At 59.5% G+C, this 13,392-nt stretch overlaps 1 protein-coding gene across 1 annotated transcript; it reads left to right on the plus strand.

The window, feature by feature from the left end:
- Positions 1–6,480: 6,480 nt before the first annotated feature.
- On the plus strand, positions 6,481–13,392 carry MTX1 (metaxin 1). The gene is made up of 8 exons (XM_050930135.1): positions 6,481–6,628; positions 7,658–7,727; positions 8,545–8,624; positions 10,052–10,144; positions 10,434–10,616; positions 11,106–11,182; positions 12,194–12,348; positions 12,936–13,392. Exons 1-8 carry the CDS (start codon positions 6,548–6,550, stop codon positions 13,157–13,159), a joined length of 963 nt encoding a protein of 320 aa, XP_050786092.1. The 5' UTR covers positions 6,481–6,547; the 3' UTR covers positions 13,160–13,392.

A 13,392-nucleotide genomic window follows, 5' to 3' on the forward strand; every position in this document is an offset into this window, starting at 1 on the left:
GGGCGGGGGATGGCGAGCGGAAACAAAGAGCCGTCAATCAGGGGCGCTCCTCGCGGGGACCCGGAGCACGCAGCCCGGCTTCGGAGGTTTGAGCCGCCGCCAGGCCAGCTGGCTCGCAGGCCTCTTCCCCTCCCACGCCGCGGGGAGCCCGGCCCCCGGCTGTCAGCAGCTCGCAGCGGCACGAGGCAGGGTGCGCTGGGTCTCTGCTTGCAGCACCCAGGGGCTGCTGCGCCCTGGGGTGCGCTGGGTCTCTGCTGGGGGCACCTGGGGGCTGCCCTGCCCTGGAGCACGCGTGGCTTTAGCATGGAGACTCGGGGTCATCTTGCCTCTGATGGACGCTGAGCACTGGCAGGGCTCCCCTTGCCCTGGGGTAGCTGCTGCCGGACGTCCCCTGGCCTGCCCGGGAAGGGGCTGGAGGCGGGCGGTGGGCTATTAGTCACCATTAGGCCTGCAGACAGACAGGTGGGCTCAGGGGCCAGTACTGCACCACCAGGTAAATCAGTGCAGGAAGGTAATGGCCCCAGATGGCAGAGGAGGAGACTTCCAGCCAGCATCTACATGGCTGTCAGAGACTCACTTTCCAATGGCCCGGCCTCACCAGAGCTCTGACTAGCCAGGCAGCCCTGTCTTCGGGAGACAGCAGGACCAGACCACCGCCACCCATCACCAGCCACCTTCCCCAGGCCCAACTCCTGACGGCCTGACTTCAGATCCTGCTGGCAGCTGCAGGGTCATGGGGAGGTCAGTCAGTCTGGAACCAGCCTCGGTGCATGTTTGTGTGCCCATGTGTGCAGGAGACACGCACGTACCCTGCCGCAGTGTCAGCACCCAGAAGGAGGATGGGAACTTGGAACAATGGATGGATGCTCTCTTCCAGCTCCAAGCCACTGTGAGCTGGAAAGCTGAGTGCAGCATGTTGCACCAGTGACCCCATGCACCTCTTTGCACGAGCAGCCAAATGGTGGGCTTTGCACAAGCACCCCTGGGAGAGGTTTCCTGACAGGTGTGTGCAGCATACGGCCCATGATACACCATCACCCAGACAACGATTGACACCAACCATCCTGCCAAGTCACCCCCCCTCCATCCCACAGGGTCTTCCAGAAACAGGAGGTCACCCCCCACATATCACAAGGCCTGCCAGAGACAGGAGGTCACTCCCACATGCCCCAGGGCCTGCCAGATACACAGGAGATATAACTCCACACACGCATTTGAGAGTCTGCCATGGTGGGGGGGGGGGTGTCCCCTCCCTCCATGGGAAGCCCAAGTCCCAAGACAGGTTATTCTCAGCCCATGCTGAAGGTGAGGCAGCAAAGCCAGGCCACCTAGCAGCTGCACAGCTGCACAAATCAGCTCTCAGGACCCGACCTAAGCTCCAGAACAACACAACGAGGTCATCTTGGAAGCACCTTCACCTCTGAAGTCTGCTAGCAGGGAAAGGCAGAGGGGGGCAGGCAGGGACCCACAGATCTGGGAATGGGGAGGCACCATTGGTCAGGGCACCCAGCTGGCATCCCACAGGACCAGGGCAGCACCAGGGCAGCAGTGCACTTGCGAGGGTCGCAGAACGAGGCCAGGCCTTTGATCCATGTTCCCTAGAGCCCAACTTCTGGCGGTGGCCAATGAGGATAGGCCATTCTCTAGCCGGGGCTGGCTGGGCATCTTCGCTGAGCTGCCTGCAATGACACAGGTCCTTTCCGGTGAGGCTCCGGACGGTCAGTGCACTTGGGGATGGCAGAGGTTTGCAGGACACAGAATCTGGAGGCAGTGTTGGGGAGGGTCAGTTTACAGAGAGTTAAGACAAGTGACTGGTCGGATTTCCTGTTGTTGACCCAATGGACTGGAGTCTTCACTCCAAAGTCCCATCCACTCCCACAGCATCATGCCCTGCACCATCTCTGCACCTCGTGTGATGGAGTAGGGGCTGTCTGTGTGGGGAATGGGAGAGCAGGGGAGGACTTTAGGGGATGGACGATGCCAGGGCCTGTAACCTGAGCTAGGTAAGGGAGGGAAAAGGTCAACACCTTTGCCCGGGAAGGAGGACAAAGGAAGGGAGTGGCAGGAGGGAAGCAGTTTGAGTTTGGGCTTGGGGCTGTGTGGGCGGAATTTGGGGTATCCTAGCTAGGATCCAAGCACCCTGAAAGCCCAGAAGGGCTCGATTGAGGGATCCTGACTGTGCCTGCAAGCTCTGCTGTAACCTGTGTTCCTGTTGTCCAATAAATCTTCTGTTTTACTGGCTGGCTGAGAGTCACTGTGGGTCCCAGGAAGAGGGGTGCAGGACTGGACTCCCCACACTCCGTGACACCTCGCTGTCTGCAGAACCTGTCAGATCTCCCGAATCCTGCTCTGCCATCCTGGTACCCTCCCTCTGCCCGGCTCGGGGATGCAGCCGTGGGGCTGGACCCTGGCGGGGTGAGAGCTGTGACTCTCTAGGCCTGCCTGTTAGTGCATGGGGAGTGTTCCCCAGCTGTTTGAATGTGTCCGTATCTGACTGGGGCCCATGGGACACAAGGAGCTCCCTGGCGAATTCACGCAGCTGGCCGGGAAGGTCGTTCCTGAACCACAGCCAAGCCCTCTGCCGCACCGAGGCTCACTGAGTGCAGCGTCAGCCGTGTTTACTCTTTGTTTCCATTGCCGCCATAACAACGCGATGAGCCATGTCCAGGTGGGCTCCCTCCAGCCCTGGCCCTTCCTGCTGCTCTCAGCCAGGCAGGCCAATGCCAGTGGCTCGGCTTGATCCACTGCGGCAAGGGACTAACCCGAGTCCTAATTAACAGGGACTCCAAAGAGGGAGGGGGAGACAGAATTCCTGCTTGGATTCTCCCAAATTACAGAGAGCAGAGATTTTCCATCCTCGTGCTTTGCGTGTGCTGCTCCCCCACCCCTGTTTTCTTTCCATGGCAACATGCGCTCTGGAACGCAGGCTGCACACTGCTGGGTGGGTTTGGATCCAAGCATCACGACCTCCTGAAAACATGCAGTGTCTGAACAGGCCCACACCACCCTCCTCGCTAAAAACAGGATGGGGACTCAGATGTGCTGCTAGCTAGAGAGGCAGAGGCAGGAGCTCTTGACACGCACATCCCCGGGGGACTAGATCCAGAGAGAACATGGTCAAACTGCAGCTTATTCTGGGGGTTTTCTCCAGGTGAAAGTCTGCTCCAGGCAGCTGCACCCCCGGCAGCCCCAGAGGCCCCGCAAACGGTGGGAAAGGCAGAGACAAGGACAGCACAGCTTGTGATGCAAGCGCCCCTCTCTCCATGAACGAAAGCTGGGAAGACATGAGCAGGCAGGAGGGTTGTGTCACCATCCAGCCCATGGCCTGCCATGTGCAGGGAGGGGAGATCCGCAGGTATTAACTGGCCCATTGTCAACCCTGCAATCTCCCCTCTCTTACAACGACATCCCCAGGGAGCCCTGGGCCCTGATTCGGGGGCTGCTTCACTCCCGTTCAGCTGCAGCTGACTTACGTTCCATGCACACGCTCTCCGAGGGGGGCCAGGCTGCCTTTCCAGCGAAGAGCATGGTTCAGTGTGGCAAATCCAGCACAGACTCTGCCTTTTGTTGGCACAAGGGATGAGCCCCGTTGCAGATGCATGTTAGGGTTTAGTTCCTTCTATTTCGTGTTTGCAGTTTTCAGGTAGCGCTTTTCAGTGCAACAGCTTCAAGCAGTAGAGCCTCTCTTGTAAACCCTCAGTCCCCGGAGCAGTGTGCACAGCAGAACAGAGGCTGAAGGACTGAGAAATTAAGAGGTATTGGCTAGGGATGAGAGAGAGGTTTTCAGATGGGATTCGAGATGTAGCAGGGAGACTATTCCCTGCAGGAAAAGCTGCAGAAGAGGCTCTTTCACATGCAGTACAAGGCCCCAATATGCTGCGTCTGCAGTCTTCGCAGGATAAGCAACCGAGGTGACAATAACAGTGTCCCTGGGACAGGGGAGCCTTCCTCGATGCAGTAGGGAGTGGGGTGGATTGACCTGGGAATGTCATTTAGTTTTACTGGGGCTGTCTGCGTGGGGGATAGGAGAGCAGGGGATGACTTTAGGTGAGGGACGGTACCTGAGTCTGTAACCTGAGCCGGGAAGGGGGTGGGGAGTCGACACCTTTGCCAGGCAAGCTGGACAAAGGGAGGGAGCCTGCTGGAGGGGTTTTTGGTTTCAGTTTTGGGCTGGCTGGGAAGACACTGGGAACCCCTAGTCTGGGGTCTAAGCTCCTTGCCCCCCCGAGGGACTTGGCTGAGGGGTCCTGGTTGTACCTACAAGCCCTGCTTGGGACTGTGTTCCTGTCATCTAATAAACCTTCTGGGTTACTGGCTGGCTGAGAATCATGTCTGATGGCAAAGTGAAGTGGGGGTGCAGGACCCTTTGGCTTCCCCAGGACCCTGCCTGGGCGGACTCGCTGTGGGAAGCGCACAGAGGAGCATATGCTGAATGCTCCAATGTCAGACCCAGGAGGTGAAGGTGTGTGAACTTATTGTCCTGAAGACAGTCTGCTCCAAGGGAGAGGAGGCTCCCCAAAGTCCTGCCTAGCTTTGTGGGGAGCAGTTCCAGAGCATCACCCGGGGACTCAGTGACAGCCTCCTAACTCCACAGTAGTTTTGCACACAGCATACCTCATACCATGATGATGAGTGCATTGTAAACGCAATGCTGCTGCAGCTGGGCCAAGCCAGACATAGCACAGCACAAAGCATCTGTCGCAAAGCTGTGACCATTCCCTGGGGCCTGGCAAAGCTGCAGCAATTGATGCTAAACTGCTGTCAATTCCCTGCTCCCTTGAGGATCACTAAAAGCCTTACAAGCCATATCAGTGTTTTACAGAGGGGAAACTGAGGCAGAGAGGAGGTTACACAAGGAATCGGTCACAGAGTCAAGAGCAAGAGCAGCTCTTTAACCAACCCCCAACCATCTATCCTCCTGCAAACACCTCCCAGCAGGCTCAGACCAGCCGCCCCATACAGGGCGGGGTGGCAGGTTTACGATGTGGGGACTAAGCTAAAACATTCCAACTCTTTTACGACTCGCTGCACATTCAAACCCATTCTGCACAGATTCCCAGTTTAGCTGCTACAGAAAACCAATGTGACAAATAATTTGTCCTTGGAATTTGCAACGCTGAGAGAAGACACTCCGTTTCTACCCATGGCCCAGTGCAGGAAGTCCCGGGGGAGAGACAGGCAGGCCCTTTGGAGATACGGGGGCTGAGAGAAGGAGTTGCAGGGTCTGCTGGGGAGAGAGACAAGAGCAGGCATCTGCAAGGGGGTGATGCTGGGGATTCGGTCTCCAGGGTGGCAGGGCACAGGGAAAGTGCAGGGGTGTATCAGGCTCAGGGGGTATAGGGGCACAGAGGCGCAGGGGGTCAGCACATGGGGGGAATGGAGGTACAGGGGGTTGGGATATAGGGGTGTGGGGGGTTGGTACACGGGGGATATGGATGCACAGGGTGGGTCGGGGCACAGGGGGGTCAGGTATAGGGGCACAGAGGCGCGGGGGTCGGCACATGGGGAGATTGGGGGCATGGGGGGTCGGGGTATTGAGGCACAAAGGCACGGGGGTCAGCATGCGGGGGGATTGGCGGTATGGGAGGTCGGGGTACAGGGGTTGGGGTATTGGGCACACGGGGAAATTGGGGGTATGGGGGATCGGGGTATTGGGGCACGGGGGGGTTGGGGCACATGGTGGGATTGGGGTACAGGGGGTCGGGATAGTGGGGCACAGGGGGGTTGGGGCACATGGCGGGATTGGGGTATGGGGGCTCTGGATAGTGGGGCACGGGGGGGTTGGGGCACATGGCGGGATTGGGGTATGGGGGCTCTGGATAGTGGGGCACGGGGGGGTTGGGGCACATGGCGGGATTGGGGTATGGGGGCTCTGGATAGTGGGGCACATGGCGGGATTGGGGTACGGGGGCTCTGGATAGTGGGGCACAGGGGGGTTGGGGCACATGGCGGGATTGGGGTATGGGGGCTCTGGATAGTGGGGCACGGGGGGGTTGGGGCACATGGCGGGATTGGGGTATGGGGGCTCTGGATAGTGGGGCACATGGCGGGATTGGGGTACGGGGGCTCTGGATAGTGGGGCACAGGGGGGTTGGGGCACATGGCGGGATTGGGGTATGGGGGCTCTGGATAGTGGGGCACGGGGGGGTTGGGGCACATGGCAGGATTGGGGTACGGGGGCTCTGGATAGTGGGGCACGGGGGGGTTGGGGCACATGGCGGGATTGGGGTACGGGGGCTCTGGATAGTGGGGCACGGGGGGGTTGGGGCACATGGCGGGATTGGGGTACGGGGGCTCTGGATAGTGGGGCACGGGGGGGGTTGGGGCACATGGCGGGATTGGGGTACGCGGGTGGGGGTATTGGGGCACAGAGGGTATTGGGGGTACGGGGGGGCCAGGCTCGGGGGCATTTCAGGGCGCGGCGGGAGGGCTCGTGGGGGCTGCCCAGGCCCCACCCCCGCGGTTCGGGCCCCGCCCGGGCCGCAGGGAGGAGCCGGGGCCGGGGCCGGAGCCGGCCGGGCCGTGTGGTTCCGGGTCGGGCGGGAAGATGGCGGCGCCCATGGAGCTGTTCTGCTGGGCCGGGGGCTGGGGGCTGCCCTCGGTGGACCCGGACTGCCTGGCCGTGCTGGTGAGCGGGCCGGGCCGGGCCGGGCCCCCCGGGTCCCGCCTGGGCCTCCCGCCGGGCCCCTCCCCGGGACAGGGCCCCGCACCCCCGGGTCTGGGGGGAGTGAAGGACCCGCACCCCTGGGGTCTGGGGGGGGGGACCGGCACCCCCGGGGTCTGGGGGGAGTGAAGGACCGGCACCCTTGGGGTCTAGGGGGGAAGGACCCTCACCCCTGGGTCTGCGGGGGGGGAAGGGGAGGACTGGCACCCCCGGGGTCTGGGGGGAGTGAAGGACCCGCACCCCCGGGGTCTGGGGGGGGGACCGGCACCCCTGGGGTCTAGGGGGAGTGAAGGACCCGCACCCCCGGGGTCTGGGGGGGGGGACCGGCACCCCCGGGGTCTGGGGGCAGGGGAGGACCGGCACCCCCGGGGTCTGGGGGCAGGGGAGGACCGGCACCCCCGGGGTCTGGGGGCAGGGGAGGACCAGCACTCCCACCGACATGCTGGGCAGGGGGAAGGCACAGAAAGCCTCAGGGTAGCTCCACAAAAGGACACCAGTTTTGCACCCCAGGTTTCCGTTCCAATGGCTGGTATCCAGACCCACGTGCCGAGCCACTTTAGCTAGCCAGTAAAAGCCAAGGAGAGGGGTTTGGGCTAAGCCCGGCCCTCAAAGGGAATTTGGCACCTAAATCTGGGCCATAGAGAGGCGCTTGTCTCTGCTCTGGACTCCCCTATCCTGGAGCCACGCACCTACACTGCTTCTTGCAAGAAACAGGAGGAGGAGGTGTCACCTCTAATCGTTAGCCTAGCCACCTAGGGTTCAGCGCCTCTGATGTGGAGAAGGAATTTGAACTTGGGTCTCCCCATCTGGCAGGTGAGGTCCCTAACCACTAGTCTGTGGGGTGTTCTGGGGCCATTCTGCCGTGACTGGAACCGGGGTCTCACATCCCAGCTGAGCGCCCTGGCCGCTGGAGTCATTCTCACTCTGAGCCAGTGCAGAGTTAAACATTTATACACAGACTCCTTCTGAGTCTTTCTTCTGCTTCCCTTCCAGACCTACGCCAGATTCACAGGCGTGCCGCTCAGAGTTCACAAGGTCACTAACCCGTGGCGAAGTCCCTCAGGTAAAGGCGCTTATGAGAATGGGGCAGGGGCATGTGGGGGATAGAAATAAACACATGGCACACAGGTGATTATTGGAGCCATCACAAGCCACCGGAAAGTAGGCAGAGATTATCTCCCTGTTACAGGTGGGGAAACTGAGGCATGGTGAGGTGCCCAAGGCAAACTGGTGGGACAGCCAATATCAGAACTGAGGAGAGCTAGTTCCCAGCTTCCCTTGAGGCTGCTGGGCTGCACGGCCTTTAAACAAAGCTTTCCATTTAATTTCCCCATTTTCTTTAAGGAGGCAGGCAAACAAACATCTCCTCTTTCCTGACTTCATGGCCCTGCCCCGGGGCAGGGGGACATTCTCCCTTTTGGAACTCAGCTGTCAGAGCAGCCCAGAACCCCTGCCAGAGCTGACAGCTCTGCGACATGGTGTTTGTTACTTTTGAATCCTGTCTGCCACATCTAGCCTGGAGACTCCTCAGCAGGGGCCAGCCACATGGAAAGTTTGTGTGTGAATTCCAGCCAGTTCGGAGCTGTCCATGTGCAAAATCCATTTCACCCAGGAATAAGTCTCGCATTGTTCAACGCCAGACCAGTTCAGGCTTCCAAAAGGAAGTCACTGCGTGGGCTGAGACCAAACGCGGAAACCCTGAACACCACTGCGGCATGTGAAAACAAAAGGGTCTCTTGCAACCCATGTGTGATGCTGCCACCTGCGCCAGGATCCCCAATGAGAGCAGGTGGGGCTGGGGGTGCTCGCTGCGTGCAGGAGGCCTGTGAAGAGGTACCTCTGGGCAGGGTCTCCCCTGTATTCCCTTTCTCTGCTTTCAGGGTGTTTACCTGCTCTGAAGACCAAGGAGGAAGGTGTCCTGTCCCAGATGCACCAGATCATCACTCACCTCAGGAAAAAGGTATGGGATGGGGACACTGACTCAGGCCTGTTGCCCCAGAGTGAGAGGAGACAGTCACCTGCCCCCTGCGGCTCACACCTATGGGGGTGGGAGTTGGGGAAAACTGAGAGTGAAGCCGCTGATGGAAATAACCAGGAGGGCTTGCAGCAGTGGGTGGGGAGCCGAGGCATGGGTGAGCAGGGAATGCCAGAGCCTATAGGAAGCGACCCTTGGAGAGGGGGCTCAGCAGGGTCTGCAAACCCTGCCAGTGGAAGCATTGTGTTACGCAGTTGCCACAGGAGCTTGCCCATGGACCTATGCAGCGACACCTGGCTGGTCCTGCAGTCAGACAGTCTGGACTAGGAGAGGGGAAAGAACTGCCAAATGCCCAAAGCCCAGCTCAGCTTCCCAGATCCTGACACATCTGCCCTGAGCAACACATCTGTAGTGGCCCTGTCACAAGGACCATGGAGGAGAGGGCAGAAGATGCAGGGGTTCCCATCAGAGAAGCCCTTCTGTCCCTGTGTGCTAGTTTCACCCTTTGGAGTTGCTCTGTGTCTGGAACTTATGTGAAGATTCAGTTCTTCCCCTCCTGTCTTCCCTGCCCCCAAGTGCTGAGGCAAGTAGTGGACCAGCCTCGTGGATGGTTTGCCTGGGGCTGGCTAGCTGTGGGGAGGAGCACAAGTGGTTCCTTTGAGGCCTGAGGGAGGTGTCAGTCTGGGGACTCGGGCAGCTCTCAGACGCCAGGGTGTGGGCCAGCCACGCCGCTATTCAGGCTGCTCCCGGCTCTGGTGGAAATAGGCCTGCCTGGTGCCAACTTTCCTAGGAAAGGCTGGAGCCGCTCCCCTGCACTGCTTGCACCTTCCATCCCAGACTCTGCCTCGGCCCCAGCTTTCCTCCTCTGGGTCATGTGGCAGCACAGGCGAGCACAGCCGCAGCCAGTGTGTTCTGAAACGGAACAGGCTTCTGGCCAGGTTAAACACACCAGGCTGTGCTCGCCCCAGGGCTGGCCAGAGTCTCCCCTTGAAAGATGTAAGGGGAGCAGGCGGCCTGTGCACTGGGCTCCTGTCCACGCACCTTCCCCCAGCCCGTCGATACTGCTCCCGGGAGTGTCTCTGGACGTGAACACAGTTCAGCTTTGGTCAAGCTGGGTGTCTAAAGGGAATACGTCTCCTCTGGGCAGATGAGCTCTGACTCCATGCTCGTGGAGTCGGCCGCGCATCAGCATGTGCATTTTAGGAAAAACCCACGCGTGGCACTTAGTGCCTGGAAAAGCATCTGTGAAAGGAACTTGCCTGGGGCTAGTGTCATCCGCCCCGCATCCCACCCCTGCCTGTACTACCCAGACAGGAGCCATGTCTGCAGTTCATGGGGTGGGGGCTGGAGCACAGGATGAGCTCAGTCGCCACTTCCAGCTCAGGCCTCACACTGTTCCCTTTACTCTGTAGCAATACAACGCTGACTATGATCTCTCTGCGAGACAAGGGGCAGATACACTAGCCTTTGTGTCTCTGCTAGAGGAGAAGCTGCTACCTGTGTTGGTGAGTGCTCATGTAGGCCAGTGGAAGTGCTATGGGAGGAGCTAGCTAGTTCAGAATTCAGATGGATTCTGGGTCCAGCCCAGTGGGACGGTCCCTCACAGTGAGTGACTGAGGCATATTGGCGGATCCCAGAACCGCAGGGTGGAATCTGGAGATTGGGATTATGGTGCAGTGACAGAGCTGTGCGAGGATCAGGGTGGGGGTCTGAGGTAGCAGGGTGTCTCATAGGGCACTGCAGAAAGCAGCCCTGCACTAGTTCTTGCGGGTCACCACTGTCCTCGTGCCGTAGATTCACACGTTTTGGGTGGACACAAAGAACTATGTGGAGCACACGCGGAAATGGTACGCAGAGGCCATCCCCTTCCCGCTCAACTTCTTCCTGCCCAACCGCATGCACAAGCAGCATCTGGAGCGGCTGCAGCTGATCTGGGGGGAAAGCTGCTTGGAGGACGAGGAGGAGCTGGAGAAGGAAGTGAGTGGGCTGGTGGAATAGCTAAGCTCGGCTGTCATGTTGCTTCTGGGGGGAAAGATCCCAAAGACGGGGCACTTCTGTTCTGCAGCTCTTGCTACCCTTGTGGCAGCTGGGAGGACTGGCTGGGGCTCCTGGGAATCCATCACCTTGCCCCTAGATGGAAGCAACATGAGGGGTCACCTTGTCCCCAGCCGCTGGGCATGCTCCCAGTTCCCGCTGGATTAGAACAAAGCCAGCTCCCGTGGGGCACTGAGTTTAACCCTTTTGTGCCCAGCCCCAGAATACTCTGGTCGTTGGCTGTGAAGCAGAAGCCAGGGTCGGTCCCTGGCAAGGGCAGGTCAGCCAGTGGCTTTGCTCCCAATAAGGATGACATTTGCTTTCTTTGCTGGCGTTCTTGGACTGGAGATAGCACAGTCCCAGGACATGCCTCCTGCACCTCGTGTGCTGAGGGGATGTGACACCAGGCCTGCATCTCTCCTGCTCCCGTAGATGTACCGCGAAGCCCAGGAGTGCCTGACGCTCCTGTCTCAGCGCCTCGGGGACCAGAAGTTCTTCTTTGGAGACTCGTAAGTGGCTCTTGGAGGAACTTTCTTTGTGCGGGGAAGCGAGGGCTCTTTCCTCACCTGCCCACACGTGGATCTCATGCCTCTGCCTGGCACTCATGGCTGGGAGCAGAACGTCAGAGCAGAGGGGTTATGGTGTTAAGTCTCAGGTCTCCTTGCAGCTCCCTGGCATGCTGTGAGACACGGGCTTTGGCAGCCCTTTGAAAGAGCTCTGGGAATTATAGAGAAACCTCGGAGGCAATTAAAGCGAAAGTGGGACCGTGAGTTGGGCTGAATAGTGTCTCTCTAATGGAAGACAGGGCCCTGGGGAGAGGGCAGTTCCTTTCAGCCCATTAGGCTCCATCCGTTCCCACTGCCGTCCCGACAGTTCCCCTTCCTCTCCCGTAAAACTGAGAGCCAGGACCAGATATTCCAGCACTTCAGCCACGGCCTGCGTAGGAAGTTTTAGCCCATTAGACGGCTGCCTTGTTTGCTTCATGTTTAATGGGCCCATAATTTATGAAGCTATAAATGGTAATGGCTGAATATGCTGCTTATTCACTTCCAAAGAGCCAGCTGCGGTGAGCAGGAGTCAGAGAAGACAGACACTTATTCAAGCGCTTGCTGAGAAGCCACCTCCTGCCTTTGGTGCCCCAGCACCTTTGGCATTCAGGCACCTCCAAGATTGCCTGCAAGAGGAGTTGTGAGCTCCCGCAGCCAACAGCCCTAGCCAGCTCCTGGCAGCACCATCTCCTGGGACAGGCCAAGATGAGTGTAGCTGGGCTCACCACCCACAGCCAGCGCTCCTGCTCTGCTTCCTGCACGTTGGGACTGGAGTAGCAGGGAGAGGAGCAGCCTCAAGGGCTCTAGGTACTTTGGTTATGCTCAGCGTACACAACAGTTGGACCCTAGTGACGGTGTAAATTTGAGCCAGCCTGTTCCTACAGCCTGGGGTCGTGTGTTCCCAGTGCTGAGGGTCCTGGGCCACTGGTGCTGACAGGCCAGGAGCCACTAGCTCAAGCTCTCTTGCCGCAGCCCTGCTTCCCTGGACGCATTCGTCTTCAGTCATCTGGCGCCTCTTTTGAAAGCCAAGCTGCCCAACGGGAAACTGCAGCAGCACCTGAAGTCGCTGCAGAACCTGTGTGACTTTTGCTCCTCCATCCTCAGCCTCTACTTCCCCTGGGACGGAGGTGAGCAGCCAGGCCTCCAGCCCATCCTTTGGCACTGGGAAGCTGCGGGTCAGCTGGAATCACTGAAGCAAGGTCACAAAGGTGGGGGTGGGGGGAGGGATGTGAACAGGCTTGAACCATGCCTCAGACCCCACTAGTCACAGGCTGAGACTTGCTAGCCCACGGCAGATCAGTTGAAGTGGGACAGTGCCTTGGGGAGGAGCTCAGCTCACCTGCACTGCTCCACTCCTGGCTGCTGAGGAGGTGGGGGGGAAGGACTGGACTTCCCACCAGGTGTAACACAGGGAGTGCTCTGTGTCGGCCATGGTGGAGGCATCTCCTGACACCCTGCTGGCTGTAACGGGGGTCTGGTGAGGGTGGGGAGCGCCCCCTCTCCGGCTCTTGGAAAAGGAGGGGCAGCTTTCCTTTTTTCTCCCCCTGCTGCTTTCGGACCCTTGCCCCAACTATTCCCTGTTCACCCTGTTCCCCTCCCCCGAACAAGGGTAACATGGCTATACTCTTCCAGGCTGCCCCTGCTGTCTGCCCTCTGGGCTGGGGTGCACGTCGCCAGCGGGATCTGGGGTTCTGACGTGTTGTTTCCTTGCAAGGGGACGCCCCCTCCAGCGCCCCCAAGACATCTGCCTCCGAAGGGACCGAGTCTGAGGAGGAGCCCTACAAACGGCGCAACCAGATCTTGTCGGTGCTGGTGGGACTGGCGGCGATGATTGGCTATGCTTTCCTCAGCGGGATCGTCTCCATCCAGCGGGGCCCTCCTGGGGCTGCCGGCCCCCGGCCAATAGCCATGGAGGAGGAGGAAGAGGAGGAGGAGTGAGGCGCTGGTCTCGGGGCTTTGGTTCTCACTCGTCTCAGTATCACTTGAACTGACTCTTTTTTTACAGTGCTGGGTATGCCTAGTCTGATTCCTGCAAACTGCCCCTGTGTCCCGGCAGGACCTAGTGGCCCTGTTCAGTCTGGATCCTGGCGCTGCTACAAACACCAGCCCAGATTTCTAGACTGTGTCGCAAGCAGTCTGCCTCCCACTAATAAACCTGGAGCGCCCCCTGA

Source organism: Gopherus flavomarginatus, chromosome 20 (assembly GCF_025201925.1).
Source record: "Gopherus flavomarginatus isolate rGopFla2 chromosome 20, rGopFla2.mat.asm, whole genome shotgun sequence".
NCBI classification, from domain to species: Eukaryota; Metazoa; Chordata; order Testudines; family Testudinidae; genus Gopherus; species Gopherus flavomarginatus.

Bases quoted from the DNA above. Each gene is read 5' to 3' on its own strand.
- MTX1 (XM_050930135.1), top strand. From the start codon at position 6,548: ATGGCGGCGCCCATGGAGCTGTTCTGCTGGGCCGGGGGCTGGGGGCTG. The intron at 6,629-7,657 runs GTGAGCGGGCCG...CTTCCCTTCCAG, and splicing joins CGGACTGCCTGGCCGTGCTG to ACCTACGCCAGATTCACAGG. The intron at 8,625-10,051 runs GTATGGGATGGG...TTTACTCTGTAG, and splicing joins TCACTCACCTCAGGAAAAAG to CAATACAACGCTGACTATGA.